Genomic DNA, 16,865 nt, shown 5'->3' on the forward strand with positions numbered 1-16,865 from the left:
CCTGGCCTAATGCATCCCACCACATAGTCACCTCCGACCCTGGAAGCGAGGCTGCTTCTATAACTGCACCATCCTGTCACGTGTGTGATGAACCAGGGGACGGAGCACACATCCTCCTGGTGCTAAATGTGGATGACACACCCCTATGGGCTGATGACAGACACAGGAGGGAGGACAGCACGAAGCAACAGGGAATACAGTCCTCAGAATACACCACTTTGTGGGTTATTAAAAATAACAGACGTTATCAGCGCTCCTGTTATTCCCTTTTTAAAGAATGTCCGATTTGGGGAACTGAACCAAACATGTCAATAACCACAAATGACGTTTAGTGGGAATCTGTGGGTGCTTTTTAATAAGTGGGGTGAGGAGGGCTCATCACAGCAGAACAGAACTTGTTTAGGTGAATGAATGCAGTTAGCAGTGAGCATATCACACACAGCAGCATCCCGTTAGAGAGCGTTACAGTGGAAAACATCACACTTTCATTTCCCAGGAGTAAACTGCTAAGTAACTGTAAAGTCGTCCCTGGAAGAACACGGCAACAGTCAAGCATAACGAACCTACAGGAAGATCATTGTGTCCAAATCGAGGAAGGACGCGTACCTGCCTGCCTACCTCTTCAAGCCTATGCTTAGCACACGTGCAAAAATCAAGTACAATACAACTACTGCAATTATTACTATCATTTTCTCTTGCCCTTAGGTGAGCAACACCTGACAGCTACATGCTGAGCTCGGCTAACAAAACGAAACCTTTCACTTCCTTTAATAGCAAAATTACCATTACTGAATCACTGTCGTAAAAAAATGCATTCAAGTACATGACCACTTATTTTAAATAAACACCAATTTTGAAACAATCAACTTTGAAAAGCTGCATACGTGTGTGTTTTTTTTAATCCCTGATTACATTTCTATTTATTCACTGTGGTAGACCGAAACATTGTATTTTTAGAGACTAACTACCACTTAATTCCTTACAAAAACAACAACAAAAAACAACAAACCTGTGTAATGTAGAACAGCAGTAAAGGAAATTGTCTGCTTGTCGCTGCTCTTCACTATATGTAAGAACTGTGATGAAATATGGTACCTGTGCCCCATGAGTACATGAGAAAACACAGTGAACTCATAGCACAGAGCAGAGGGTTTACCAAGACTCTGTTACATTCAAGGACTGGACTGCACCTCGATTCTGCACTCGGGCCACCAGCGCATTCCCACCGAAGACCTTGGGAGGTTTTGGACTCAATCTTCAGCATGTATTTTCATCCCATAGGTAACAGTGTGCATAATTAACACTGATTATGGGGCCACTGGTTTGACGCCAGCTCCTGAATTTTAAGTTTATCTCGGTATATCCTAGCAAGTAACTTGCATGCCACAGTGCCTAACAATTCCCATGCTACTGCGGTTTCTCCATCAAAGAGGATTGGATCCGAAAAAACAGCTCATTTGAGGGCTTTTTAAATCACCTCAAATTGTTCGGTTCTGTTTATCCAATTATCCACAGCCCTACAAACTTTCAGCATTACTTTTGAATAGTGGTATGTACATTAATAAAAAGGATAGAAACATCTGAATTTTCTGTAGCCTTCTAAAAGAAGTCACATTTCATACAGTAATTAGGAAAAAAAAAACCACCTTATCCCTACGAATATAAAAAACTACATAGAATGTGCATTTTGCTAAACAGCTTACTTACTAGTATATTGATAGGCGAACTACTTACAAAAGTGACATCAGAGAAGAACCTGTTTTCTGAATCCAGGGACAAGAACAGAATGTCTCTAGAACTAAACATGTGCTCCTCATGTCACCTTCTGGCTCAAGGATCAGCAGCTGGAGCTGTCTGTGTCTCTCATTTTTTCAGCACTGTCTTCTTTATATTCTGGTTTAATTTCGCCATCATCATCCTTGCGTGGAGTTGGATCTTGTTCGGCACCCTGGTCTTTGGTTTGGGGTTCATGTGTGGAAACAGGATCTAAAACTACAACTGGTTCGGCTTGGTTTTCACTGCCAATGTATTGTCTCCTCCATCCCGGGTCACTGGGAGGCCTAGGGGATGAAGAGTTAAACAACAAAATAATTAAACGCAGAGGGAAAAATATTTGTCTTTCCTACTCCTGGATTCAGACGAACAAAAAAACACCCCAAGACGTTCTAAGTCTAAGCAACATGCGCACAAAGTGGTCTTTGAGGTGCCAGCCATTTACAAAAATGAAGCTATTAGGTTACAGATTTAGGAGCACAAAGCCAGGAGAAAGAAGGCGGGAAAAAGTCAGAGCAATTAACGAAGGAGGTGTTAAAAAGCCAAGCACCTACCTGCTTAATTACATGCTCTCCTCAGGAAGTGCAAAGCTCAGGGGCGTGTGCAGACCCCTCACTGCCTGAGCCAGACTCCCGCCCCACCTTCAAAGAGCCAGTTAACCCCCCGCCTGTGTCCCTGGCACATCTGGCTGCAGATTAGCTCTGGGGGGACGGTGTGGAGGAGGGAAGTACATCTCCCCATCACTGAGGGACAGCTGAGACACCGGGAGAGCTCTGCTCAGAATTGGGGGCGAGGGGAGGAACTAGGGCAGCGGGGAGAACCCAGGGAATATGCTAACAGGCTGTTACCATAACCTTTTCTAAAAAGGAGAATCATGTTTCTTGAGAAATCTCTTCTTGGATGTCACATGCAGCTTCTCTTCCAGAAACTTTCCTCGTCTCTTCTGACACAAGCAACTTGGCTTCTCAAGCTGATGGGTGACAATTCCCCGTGGAAAGGGGTGTCCCGAAACGCTTTTGGCTCTTGCCACGTGCCAGGAAATTAGGGAGTTGGCAACCTCCTCCTCTGAGAAGTCATGGTCAGAAGCCACTGCCTGAAGGTTGAGGGGCATGTAGTCGGCAGGGCAGGGGCTATTCGGACTCATCTGGTCTTCTTGGCAAACGCCAGGATGCTAACCATGAGCCAGCACACACCTGCCCACCTGTGGAGAGCAGGACCTGGCCTACCTCTTGGCCAGGCTCTGCCCACTCTTCTACCAGCCCCTTACCTGGCATCGATTTCTACTATTCCTGACTCCTGGAGCAGGTCAGATCTGCCGGTTAGATACTTTATTCCTACTCAATACTGCCTCCTGTTGGCTTTACCGCAGTTATAATGAAATACTGTGCAATTTGTTGTTTAACGTCTGTCTCTTCAAATACCATGTAAGCATCCGCGAAACAGGAACTCTTCTGCTTTGTTCACAGGTGTACCCCAGCTAGCACCTGGCGCAGACCCATCTGTGGGGTAAGCGAATGAGCCAATGCCCATTAGCTGTGTGGGAAAGGCTCATGATGAAGGGGCAGACACGACGGCTTCAGTGTGAGTAGGTCTGCAGGTCTCTCTCACACCACAAAACAACAGAACCAACAATCAGTTATTGAGAGAAAAGAGTGTGCAGGGTCCAGCCACAGGTCCAAGAATCCTCAACCCAATGACCACGGTTTTATCACTGTCTGACCAGTGCTATGAGATTTATCCAGATCTTGAAAACCACTCCATCTGGCTATCCGGTTATACTGCGTGACATGCTCATGAGTTAAGTAATTCTTGCGGAACTCTGTCTTCCTCGGAGGTGGCAAAAGCCAAGAGAGGGGCAGGAGAGAAAAGCTAGGCTATCCTGAGGACCAGTTCCTTTATTTTTGCCTCCATTTGGCAATGCCCTTGCCATGAGAAACACCAAGACACTGCTCATCGACCTCGGCCAAGGACCCACTTTCCAAGATGTCTGTTACGATACTTTGGGAATCAGAATGGGACATACTTTCCGCAGTGGTACCCGGTTTGACGTTCTCTGGGCCAGGCTGACACCTGCGAGACAGTACCTATTGGGATATGGCAGAGAAGCACAGCCACTATGATGATATGAGGGGTTTCTTGCAGGGGCTAGACCTCTGGCAGTGGTCTACTTCAGTTTGCTGCCTCTACCTCAGATGCTGGGCAGGAAGTCAGCAGTTCTAGCCACTGAAAAGAAAGATGGGTGAAAAGCGCAAGAGACCGAAGACAGCACTGCCTGTGGCTCTCACAATCTCTAGTCCTGATGATGCAGACCACCTGCAGGTTAAGCCGGGGCCCCTCGCGGGGAAATGCACATGCACCCGGCCCAGCTGCTGCCACATGCCAGCGAGGTGACAACATGCGTGAACTGGAACAGCGCGGACCTTCAGAGCCTTAAAAGAAAGACTCCCGTGTCACTTTGGCCTTCACAATCTCATGCAAGTCTCTCTTGTGGCCTCCCTGACCCAGAAGCCAAAGGGCAAGGGCATTCTAGGAAATGAAGTCCCAGCCGAGCTAGGTTGCGACAAAGCCACAAAGCCTGCAGCTCAGGTCACCAGGCTGGCGCCACCGTCCTGGGTTTGAGCTCACTGCACGCAAGCCAGCCAACCGGCTCTAGGCATGCACAGGAGTGTCCATCTCATTCCAGGGGAGCAAATTCCATCAGCCCCTACTGACCTTCACCACTTGTGCAGCACGAGTCAGGGGGTCTCATGCCCAGGTGTGCCTGCAGGTGAAGGGGCGGTGAGCACGTCCTAAACGAGCCTTCTTCATCGGTTGGAGGCCCAACACTTCCAGGAAGTGCTCTCAGGGCTTAACAACAGCAACAAACGGATGTCGATGGAACCGAAAACTCGAAACTATATTGTCAGGCTGACGCGTCCTGAAATTGTCTCAGTCCACAGAATTGGTCCTCTTCCTTGAAGGAGGCTTCTCAACTGCAGATGCATCTATTATTCAACCACCTGAGGCTGCAGTCTGAGGACTCCTTTGTTGATTAGCACTGGACTAGGCATAGTGGGCGATTTTGCTGAATCTATGCACTGAGGGTCAGAGGAACACGTTTCTGCAGGTGAAGGGGCACTGCCTGGAATTCCAACGGGTTAAGACTAGCACGGACTATGGGGATCATCTAGTCCAGGGGTGGGCAAACTTTTTGACTCGAGGGCCACAATGGGTTCTAAAACTGGACCGGAGGGCCGGAACAAAAGCATGGATGGAGTGTTTGTGTGAACTAATATAAATTCAAAGTAAACATCATTACATAAAAGGGTACGGTCTTTTTTTTTTTTTTAGTTTTATTCATTTCAAACGGGCCGGATCCGGCCCGAGGGCCGTAGTTTGCCCACGGCTGACTAGTCCCATCTGCCCTTGACAGATGAGGAAAGTGACGTTTGCAGAGGGGAAGAGCCTGCTCTAAAATCATGAAGCTGAGCAGTGGCAGAGCCAGAATGAGAATCAGGGGCTCCGTTTCCAGGTTCCTGCTTTTCCCCAGAACCACGCTGTTTACCCAAGGCGCCTTCTAGTCAGTGGTCGGCAAACTCATTAGTCAACAGAGCCAAATATCAACAGTACAACGATTGAAATTTCTTTTGAGAGCCAAATTTTTTAAACTTCAACTATATAGGTAGGTACATTGTTATTAACTTAATTAGGGTACTCCTAAGGCTTAGGAAGAGCCACACTCAAGGGGCCAAAGAGCCGCATATGGCTCGCGGGCCGCAGTTTGCCGACCACGGTCCTAGGGAAAGAATGGCGCCGCAGGCTAACTCTGGCATGCTTAAGGATTTCTTTCATAATCCCTGTTTGCAGTGGCATCTTTCAGATATGGAAATGTAACGTCCATCCCTTCAAGCTTTTTACACAGGTGGGTTTTGTATGTGTGGGTGTGACTTGTAGCTCCTCCTGGTTGGCCATGGGGTCCATTCCTGGTTCCCCTGGGGAGCTGCTCAGGGCTCCTTCGGCAATGAGGGCCCTTCCTCCTCGGCTCCATTCCAGCTCCATTCCCATCTCCCGGGAAGAGCGAGAGAGCCCCGTTGGTGATGGTTCCCAGAACCCAGACTCTTGCTCTAGGCAACTGTCCTGGCGGCTTTCATTTCAAAGGGTAAACCGGAGCTGCTCCCCAGGTGAAAGCCCCAGGCCCTCCAATGCAACCATCCAACAGGAACTGCAAGATACTATTGTTATTCTGTTCAGCTTTTCTCCTTTCATTCTCCGGCTCAGGGCAATGACCACAAATGAGGCATTAAAACTCAGTCCTCACAAAAAGTTTGGGAGACCTCCTGTAACCCGCAAGATCGCCAAGTCCACTTGAATGGTACAGGTGAGACAAAGCAAGACTAAAAGCATGGGATGCCGGAGCTGACGGGGATCCCTGGTCCCTTTTCACTTGTCACATGAAGACACCAAAGAAGGCAGTGAAGTGACTGTCCAAGGGCAAACCACTTGTTCATAGCAGACAACAGGACTGAAGTTGTGGAATCTTGACTTCTTGCCGGGTTTTGTTTTTTTTCTCACCACCACGTGCCAGTAAGGCATTTATGATCCACTCAAATAGATATTTTTACGGGTCATTTTAGATCATCTGCCTAAGGGCTATTTCAAGACAAAAAGCGAAAGCAAAACAAAAACTAGGAGACAATATACCAATCTATGCCACCCTACAAAGCCGGATGCCAGGCACAACCGCAAATACTGCTCAGTGTGGGCACAGCCTTGCCAGCCAATGTCACCTGTGAGGACTTCTTGTTCACTGGGCGGGCAGATGCACATCTAGAGCTGAGGTCCGACCGTCAAGCGTGGCCGCGTTCTCTCGTCCAACACTTACTTTTCATCATTAAAAACTGCAGCTGTTTTTCCTTCAGAGAAGCTGACCCGAATGGACAAACTAATTTATTCTTTGAGCTAAAATGGGGTTTTAAAAAGTACACCAGCTCAAAGAGATGGGCTCTGCGTGATAGTTGAAAGTATTAGAATTGGTAGTAATACAGACAGTGTCATTCTATGTTTGAAAGTGTATTTGGGGAAACTGCGGACAAGTGTATTAAAATCTCCAGAAAAGCAGGTGTCTGGAAGGAACGAGAGTAATGCCACAGCCCTTCGCGGCTGTTGTAGCTGTGGGAGGGGTTCGGGGTGGGGGAAAAGTAAGACTTCTTATTTTTACACAAGGGGGACTATGAAACTGACGTCCTCGCTGGAGTTTCCCCAGGAAACTACTTTATAAAGACAGATTTAAATCTTGTCGTTTTCCGTCCTTGAAGGTGGTAAATATGATTGCGGCTTTATCCATTTTTCTTGTAAATGAAACAGAGTTCAGACCGTCCGGCTGGCTGTGCGTCATTTGTTGGATGGCTGCCACCGACTAATGCAGACGTCCCACTGGGAGACCAGGGAAGAACGAGACTTTGATTCACCAGATTGTGTTAAATAGTCCAGCTGTTGCGATTTGAAAGATAGTTACCTCCGAAGTGAAATAGAAATGAACTTGGCATTTATGCCGCAGACCATTTTTAGACTGTTTGGCAATCAGCTTTTCAGGGGGAGCATTTTATAAAATAACTCTCGCCGCTTTAAAAGTTTCATTCACTGTAATGTTCAAAATGTCCCACCTTTATATTATCAGTAAAATTAAGCCTGAGCGATAGGTAGAATTTGCATGAAATAAGCATTTCCCCCTTCATTTCATGAGCTTTGATTGCACTCAATTGAGCTCAGAACCGTGTCGATTAGGGCTCTTTGGGGCATTAGTTAATTGGAATTGCAGCCGAAATGTTAGCTAGAATTTGTTGAGCATAATTGGAACGTGGAAAGTTGATTCTGAAAGGAATTTCATTGAATGCAAACAATGCTGTGCTTTTGAAAAATTAGAATGCTGCGTTTTTCCTCGCTTCTGAGAGTCGAGTCCTTCGTGAAGTTCAGCTTCGGCAGGACCCTTCGCGATTGTTCTGGTCCTTCTGGTACAAGTGCGGTTTGGAGTCAGGTCTTCCCTTTTATCAGCAAGTGCCCCCCCCCCCCCCACACACACACACCCTCCACACCCTGTCCACACCCCCTGCGGCTGAGAAAATGTGGCTGCTTTCTGAAAGGGCTCCCGACTTGTGCTCGGACACCAGGCTTCATAGGGTGGGGTTCGGATATTGCCTCCCAGCTTTGATTTTGCTCTTCGGTGCAGGTCTCTAGCAGGGTGGCCTCGCAGGCCCGGGGCGCGCCACGAAGCCTCGCCCCAGTTCTTCACTCCGCTAGTGGGAGTCGGACTGTGGACACTTACACGTCCCCAAATACACTGGCCCACGGAGGCTCAGGACACTGGATCGTTCTCGCCAACAAAACCAACACTGATAATGCAGGAACTAAGATTAACTTTAGGTCGAACATTCTGAAATGTCTCACACTTTTGGGGGGGTTACCTTCAAAGCTTTTTGTAATCTTGCACCATTTGAAGGGACCCTGAAAGATCCTGACTATTAAAAGGGAATGTTATTTAAGCAATATTTTAAGAGACTTAACAGTCTTCCATAAAATTACCACATATCATACTGGCCCCTCAAGAGAGGGGCCGTGCACTAAGCACTGGCCATTTAAATTCTAGACTTTCAGAAGAATGTTTTTAAATTTGTAAAGATTCCTCTTTAAATTTACTGTGTCGTATACTTTAAATTCTCTTTTAAGAGGGGAAGTCACAGAGAATTCTGTGTGCGTCTTTTCATATAGTTGCATGACCAAGCAGATTTCAGATGAAATGTGTCTAGCAGGTTTCAGAAGTTAGGTCAATCTGTCCTTACATATGAAACTGCATTTACGTTTTAATCGGCTACTTCTATTTGAAGAAATTAAATACCCAACTACACGCAAATAAAAGGAAACACAAACACTACAGAGACTACTGAAAGATGTTTTTTTAAAAAACTTACAAAGCACCAAAAGCAATCTGGTTCTCTAAGCAGAAGGGATGTATTTTATGCTAAGTCCCTTAACATCACAGGTATTTGCAGCAACTGGAGGCAAATGTTAGACGGCAATTAATTCTTTGAGAGAACCGAGAATTACTCAGCAGCACTGTAACAGTCACTGTGAGATTTACTCAGCAGAACTTTAACGTGAGGGTAACAGAGTCTCCACAATTAACCTGGAAGAAGCTGCCGTCTGTACAGCAACTCAGAACACGTGTGAGACAAAACTGCCCAGCGGATCTTCCGGCCAATCCACAGGGTAACCCCTCGGGAGAGGGGGGGGGGGCAGGAAAAAAAAGAGTAAGTGAGGGGATCTCGACTTCCAGAACATCCAGTTGTCTGCTAATTTTGTTGTTAAAACTTAATGGCCCGTGGGCAGGCGCACAGGGAGCAGCTTTGTGGCTGAGCTTCGCCGCGCAGAGCCGTTTCCTGCAGCGTCTGGACACAATTCGGCGGTACTAAGATTACAGTTGAGAGCAGACAAAATCCTTTAATTGTGTAAGAGCATCAGATTAAGCAGTAACTTCCATGCTGTCCATTCTGCCAGCGAGCAGTCTCTTCTCAGAAAACAAATGTCTACTAAGCACAGGAAGGGGCCCTCCGTTCTCCCCCCACACCATGCGCAGAACACGCACCCACAGGCGCACACCCACCTTCACCCACATGCACAAAAGGGGAGAAGAGAAGAAGGAGGGCGGAGATGAGGAACCGGTAGAGGTGGGAATAAGGAAAGAAAACATGACCTTTCTACCACAGGGGCTAAAAGAACCCTTCTAGTTTCCATTTACTGAACCAAACTTCCCTTAAGGAACAGTTACATGGCCAACCAAATTAATTCCTAGCTGAGATCACTATCTGAGGGAAGACTTTAAGCCAAGTTTCCCTAAAAGTAAGTTAGGAGTCTCAATTGCTCTTTGGTGACATATTTCAAAGGCGGGGCTTCTCAATTTCATTTTTCTACATTAGCTTCACCCTGGAGATAATGAAACAAAACTGAAGAGACCAGTTAGAGGTTAAACAACGATCAAACCAATCTTACTTTTAATTCAAAACCCTTTGAAAGGCAATTCTGTTTTTTCCTTCACAGACATGTTTGACTATCACACTAACCAAGAGACATCTAAAATTTATCTCTTATCAACAACCCTTGGTGTTCAGTTAATGGCTCAAACAAGATGAACTCTTACAAAAACAAATCTGTGTGCGGCCAAAAGTCACATGTATTTAGAGGCACCAGAGCTAGAAATTAAATGCAAATTAAAATAAAAATGGTTTCATTGGAAATAAAAATTTTTTTATTGAACTCCTGTAATTGCTACATGGGTTTTTGTTTCTTAAATTTTGTTTCTTAAATAAAAGCATCTTCCAGGGCACAATGTGACCTGCTTTGACCTCCCAAACTCAAAAGGTAAGGTAGCTGCCTATCTGGTGGTTAAAAAGGAAATTTAAAAGAGCTTGATAAAGCTTAGAGTTTGGGGGAGATCTGGGATTGAAGAGCAGCATGATGAACTAGAGAAGTGTTAACTAGAAGAGTCTCTGGCAATTGTGGCTTAAAAGCATCTTCGAGAATGACCAAGGGATGAGGATACAGTTATGGAATCACTGAAATCAGACCAAGTACAATGCAACCTGAGTTCACTTTCAAACGGATTCTCGCCTTTGGAGCAGTTTTATGGCGGTACTGTAACTAGATGAAATGAAAAACCATCTTTGAGGTTGACTGCTTATTTAGTTGTAACTATCAGGAGGATATTCACCTTCCTGAAAGTCATCAGTAGAAAAAGAGAACATGGATGAATGAAGCTCAGTATGGATGAGTAGGGCCACATCTAGATGTCGAGATGAAAAGGCAAGGTGGCAAGAATACAAGATACTCTTGGACCTCTGCCTGACTGTGATGCAAAGCTCTGTTCAGATCTGCTCTCCTCTTTCTCCACCCTGAAGGCCCTCTTGCCCTACTTCTGTTATAACAGAGATGTCCCAAAACATGATGACCCATGGACACTAAGCTCAAAGTAGATCAAAGATGGAGCTACCTCGCCCTAGCTGGTTTGGTTCAGTGGATAGAGCGTTGGCCTACGGACTTAAGGGTCCTGGGTTCAATTCCAGTCAAAGGCATATGCCCGGGCTGCGGGCTTGATCCCCAGGAGGGGACGGGCAGGAGGCAGCCAATCGGTGATTCTTTCTCATCAATTACAGGAGTTCAAAACATCATTGATGTTTCTATCTCTCCTTCCCTCTCCCTTCCTCTCTGAAATCAATATATATAAAGATGGAGCTATCTCAAAGAGGTACAGCAGAAAGTGGACGCAACAATAAAACACCTTGCTTAGGCTGGTGACAGAAATATTCATTTTAATCCTTGTAATTAAGTACTAACTGTATGTCTTGCCTTCTCACAAGTCCCTAGGAAATAGATCCATATACTGCACATATCTCTAGCTCTACAATTTACCAGGCAGGAGTTACTCAATTATTTGGAATACACAACATACGTTGATTTTAAGAATTTATTAAAATAAAAAATTTTCCAGGAATAGCTGATGTTATTTAATTTTCTGGTTAAGTGAGGATCTTATGCAGAAAATATCTCTGGTTCTACTCTTACTTTACAACCTTTCTTAGATTAGAAAACTTTCTTGTCTACCCGAGGCTAATCAAGTGAGCCTACCGGAATCTTCTACAACTGACTGTCCCTGATAACTTTATCTTGTGTAAGTGCAAAGATGCAGAAGGTATGCAAGACTGAGCTGGAGGAAAATGACTCCTAGGCACTTAAAATATGTTTAAAAGACCAGATAGGCCAACCAAACAACAAACAAAAATCTCTAATATTTGGCTTATGAATATGTGTAAGTGTTGAATAATGGGGGACTGCTGGTTAATTGAGTACTTTAATTGATACTCTACTGTTTTGTTGACACTAAAATGTACTCATTTATTCATTTATTCAACAAGTATTTCCTGAGAGCCTACCACAGGGCAGGAATTTTTCCAGGTGTTTGAGATACACCTGAGAACAAAACAGACACACACAAAAAATCCTACCCTCATGGAGCTTACGTTCGAGCAGGGGAAGGGAGAAAATAAGCATTAAATATAATGAATAAAGCACATAGTGGATTAGAAGATAACTGTTGTGGGGAAAATGGAGCAGGTTGAGGAGGAATCAAAGTGTAGAGGAAGATGAGTTATAATTTTAAATAGGGTGGTCAGGGTAGGCCTCATTTAAAAGGTGACATTGAGCAAAGAAATGATGGAGATGAGATAGGTCACGTCGCTGCTGGGGAAAGGGCGCTCTGGGCAGAGGGGACAGCAAAAGGAAAGGGCAAGGGTGGATGGACACCTGGCCAGAGAGGCTAAAGTGGGGGGAGGAGGGGAGGGAGCGAGTGGAAGGGACTGGTGTGTGTGTGATAATGTGAGTACTCCAGGCTACTGTCATCAATCTCCTCCCTTGACCTTGATTCCCTGTCAAGAGCCGACAGTGCCACTCACCTGAAACACTGTGGCGGCCTCTCCACAGACCAACATAAAGATGCAATTACTGGAGTGCAAAGATGGCCTTGAAAAGCAAGGGAAACATCTCACTTTGGACCGCTGATCCGACTTCCAAGTGCTTTGACAATTCAGGTCTATGATAGGAGGTAAGACAGCGCGGTCTGCCTCTACCTTATGGTTTGCATAACAGAGTGAAGCCCGTAAGTCACAGGAAGCCAGAAAGAGTCCTGAAAATAACCCTTCTCCTTCCTGGCAGTGAGACTAGTTTCCAGGAATCCTGACAAATCACACGCATTTTCCCTTGTAAAGCTTAAATGTAACTACATTAAGTTCAAGTTCTTGTCCTCATTACAGAGCTGGGTTTCAACATGAATGAAGTGTGCCCGTCTGGGAAGTGAATGATTACCACGTACACACACAAAATACGCGGATTCCTTTAGAGAGTCTAATTGTACTGAAACAGATTTTTTCAGAAAGGCGCTCTTCTGTCCTAAGTGACTTTCTTGTATGAAAATACATGGCATTCGTTATTTCAGCTAAAGAACGTCAAGAACTGAATAATCAAGCGTTCGGGTGCGAGGTTTAAAAGTTAATACAGCAGCACAGAGCGTTTGTATTAACGCTTTAAGTAGATAAATTAAATTGAAATGTGTCTCTTGAGCAGTCATTGAACAAGCAAGATGAGAAATAAATTGAGCTCACATAGGCCTTTATGGCATCTAACAACTGTGTCTGTCAACACGCGGATCCTTTTCACTGTCAATTCGACACGTTTTGCAGACCTTGGGCCTGCAATTATTTCATTTCCTTTCTTGGGAATGTAATTTCCACTTACTTTTGGAGAATAAAAGGCAGACAAAAGGAAGAAGGAGTCGCAGTATTTTCTGATTAAGATTATCTGTGTAAAATGGTAAAGGGGGGAAAAAAAATCTATACACACACACTGAAGCATTTCTCAGAAACGAACTTGTCTCAGCCAAATTGCTTTTGTGTCCGGATACTGGTTCAAATGTAGCGAAAGTGCTGATGTCAAATTAGGTGTTAAACGAATTTAACAGGAAAGATGAAGAATGCATATAGATCATCTTTCTGTTAGAACCGTTCAAATGCAGTCAAAAGAAAGGCAACGCATGACTGCAGGAGAAAATGCGCTCTGAAACACAATGAAATTAGATAAAACTGTAAATCAGCATAGAAGGCCATTCATTCCAAAAGAGAGTGGGGGAAAAGGTTAATAGTACCAATGAGAAAGGCAAGAATGGAAGAAAATGCCAATTGGGAAAAAGAGACCTAAATTGAATTTCAACTTCATTTGTCCAGGCTTCACCTTTTAAACTAAGACAGGTAGAGGCACAAAAAGGGCTCTTTCTCTCCTGACAGAGCAGGAAATCAGAGGTTTAATTAACTGTGATTATAATTACAATCGGCTGATCTGATTCGTCTCACCTCTTCCTTTTCTTCAAGTGACAAACCCCCTGACATCCTGGCAAGAGAAGGAAAGCAAAACTAGACTAATTTCAAAAAGAGCCTGCCACTGTTATAAAACAAACCGAAACACAGTCCGTGGCAGGATTAACTCGGTGACCAGAGTGTCACTGTCAAGCCAGTCTATTGAGATAACTGTTTACAGGGTATGTTTTCATTCTCGGGGTAGAGAGATATTAAGGCACATCTTTCTGTGAGCACCAGAAAGTGAGGCTGTGAAAAGGTACCCTTCAAAGGACGTTGGAAGATGGGAGTTCTTCTGAAAGATCTAGCATCTTCTTCAGCTCCTCGTGAACCATTAAGAGGGATGATGTAGGCATTTAATCTTGAAAGAATGACTCGGTATCTTTGGATGCTGAATAATGATCACCCAGCTCACCCCGCTGTGAGGAACCTGATTAGCAAACCAGTTTAGGGGCAGGAATTCTCTTTACACGCGTCTGCTTTGGATAAGAATAAGACCTCCAAACTAGGAGCCTATTGGCTCATCGAAAAGAGGAAGAAGAGCAGGTACGGGCTCTCTGAAGAGAAAGAAAGCAAAGCAACACACGAGTTAGTTATCACAGACTGTTCTGCACACCAGGTAGTAAAGAGCAGCGTTACTTACTGAAATGTAACCTTGGGACTCGCGCTTCCTTCCAATTTACACGGCCCTTCACCTGGCTCAGGTGCTGGGCTGTTGAATTCTGCCTCCAGAGTTTTCTTGTTCAAGGCTGTTTTTGCTACACTGGATACAGAACCCAACACCGGCATGGATTTGGACTCTGAGGTGGCTAATATCCCGGTTGGACCTTAAAACCAAACACATACCTCCAGTTTAATCATTCTGTGCGATGTTGATGAATAGGGTACTGAAAACAGATGAGCTGAAAAGCCCCCAGGAAGTGAAAAGGCCAAGCTTTGTTAAGATTTCCAGAGCAGGTAAAAATGGTTCTATGAGAAATCTGCTCTGCTTTGGTGGCACTACTCAATGCCCCCGGACCACGCTGAGAAACTGGGTACAGGCCTTTAAGAAACCACAGAACCCCAGGCCATGGTTCTCTCACTGACCGGAGTTCTTAAAAATACTGGACCTGCGAAAACTCTTTTCTTCTCAGAATATGGCTTTCTGGCAGCCCTCCTTGAACCATGTGGCCTCTTAAGAGTTAATTCCTGCCCAAATTCAGCTCTGCATGTTAAACACAAAGTGGACCGGTGTCAAGAGGATCTTTCTCAAAGGCCCATGGAAGACTTCTTAAGCCTTCAACAGCGTTTATGAACATTTTCATTTTAATGTGACTGAGAAGTAAGTGGACTTATTTCCTGTTCCTATACAGACACGGGATTATAAAAATTAAGTGGCAAAGAGTTTGGCTGGTTAGCTTTTTGGCTTTTCTGTTCTTTGGGACAGGATGAAAAACACTCTCGCAGGGCTTGTTACATTGGTTTTTGGCATATCAACCTAAAACTTCTGGGCTCTGAAGCTACGCTCCATCGTGACTTATTTCCTGTCTTTAGTTTGAAAGATACTGTCCTAGGCAGTTTATTTTCAAAGCGAGATTCTAGTATGTTGTTTTTTTTCTTGAAACTGCAAAAGGAATCCTTTGCAAACAAAGAGATTCGAAATTCTGAATATTCTGTTTGAAAAGGCCTTTCCCTCCCACCTGTGTTAATCCCCATGTTGCGTGGGGATGTGGGAGCAAAGAGGGGAGGGCAGAAAGATCCAGAAAGTTCTTGAAAATATAAATGTGAAGCTGAATTCGAGAATCACTTCCGAGCAACTCTATCCTGCCCTTGGATAATTGTTGGCTGCAGCACTGATAGCTTTAACCAAGCTGTCCTTGTCGGAAGGCAAGATCTGCTTCTGAATGCACCAACGCCTGCCGCTCGTTCTGCGGCTGAAGCCAATTAAAAAGGAGGGAGGGTGGGTGAGCTGAGCCAGAGCTCTTATTTTTCCTACAAAAGGGAATGAAGACAAATGCTTAATGTGTAAGATTATTATTATTATCATTACCGCATCGGGTTTAAGCTGCCCAGTGTTTTTCAAGAGGCACTCCCTGCTCTTTGAAATGTCAGCTTGCTGGGTCACAAGTCTAGGTAAGACAAGGGAGTATCAGGGTCAAAAGAAAAATTCTAGGCCCAGTCAGCACGACTAGGTGGTTGAGCATCGACCTATGAACCAGGGGGTCACAGTTTGATTCCCGGTCCAGGCACAGGCCCGGGTTGCGGGCTCCATCCCCAGTAGGGGGTGTGCAGGAGGCAGTCGGTCAATGTTTCTCTCTACTCGATGTTTCTATCTCTCTCTTCCTCTCACTTCTTCAATTAAAAAAAAAAAAAACAAAAAAAAACCCTTATTTTTTCTAAGAAAAATTCTAAAGAAAAAGGTGCTTCACTGGCCCTTGGGATCTGAGTTCTGCAAACCCAGGCTACCTCTGCTTCTCTTAGGAGGCCTCCTTTCTCCACTCTGTGACCTCGCATTTAGCTTTCCTTTAGCTTGTGTGTAGAAGAAAAAAATCCCAGAGATTAAGTGTACCTGAGGCACAAACCTATCAAACTCATCCTCTGTAATTTGCTCCCACCATGCAGCGGGGCTGATGTAGGTTCCTAACCCACCCCTCTCTGTCCTGGAATTTTCCCTGGAATTTTCCCTTGTCGTTTCATCATCTTTATTAATAGATTTACATGGTAAATACTTCTTCCAGTTTGCTGCTAGGATAACAGCTGTACCATCTTTTTAAAAAAGGTATTTCTTTTACTAGATTACAGAGTTTGTAGGCTTTTTTCCTCCCCCCCCCCCCCTTTGGCTACTAGGGAGTTCAAAAGAAAACTTCTGCTCAATTACAAGTGACTCCCCTCAGTATGTGTACATATCTTATTCTATCTTCCCTCAAATTATACGTTGAATATTTGTATAATGGTGGAAATAACCAATTAAATAAGAGTCTCGCCATGCCTATAAAACATGTTCCTGCCTTCCTCCAAATGTTGAAATATTCAAATTTCCAAACTAACTAAAATGAAAATATTTCCTGGTGCCTCCCGCTGAAAACTAACTCTGAAATAGTGAGTGCTTCATGTCTGACCAAGTTCATGAGTGAGGTTAAGAATGTTTCTGGAGGACCAAAAAGGTCAGTGGCAAAATACAAA

At 44.7% G+C, this 16,865-nt stretch overlaps 1 protein-coding gene across 1 annotated transcript in view; it reads right to left on the reverse strand.

Annotated features, from left to right (window-relative positions):
• Positions 1 to 327: 327 nt before the first annotated feature.
• SHTN1 (shootin 1) overlaps positions 328 to 16,865 on the reverse strand; it is a 73,717-nt gene continuing 57,179 nt past the window's right edge. Inside the window, exons 15-16 of the mRNA XM_023753397.1 lie at positions 14,347 to 14,530; positions 328 to 2,060 (exon numbers count right to left, since the gene is read on the reverse strand). Coding sequence (XP_023609165.1) covers positions 1,838 to 2,060; positions 14,347 to 14,530 — 407 coding nt within the window. The 3' untranslated portion in view covers positions 328 to 1,837. The remainder of the gene's footprint in view (positions 2,061 to 14,346; positions 14,531 to 16,865) is intronic.

Source organism: Myotis lucifugus, unplaced genomic scaffold, assembly GCF_000147115.1.
Source record: "Myotis lucifugus unplaced genomic scaffold, Myoluc2.0 scaffold_44, whole genome shotgun sequence".
In the NCBI taxonomy this organism is placed as follows: Eukaryota; Metazoa; Chordata; class Mammalia; order Chiroptera; family Vespertilionidae; genus Myotis; species Myotis lucifugus.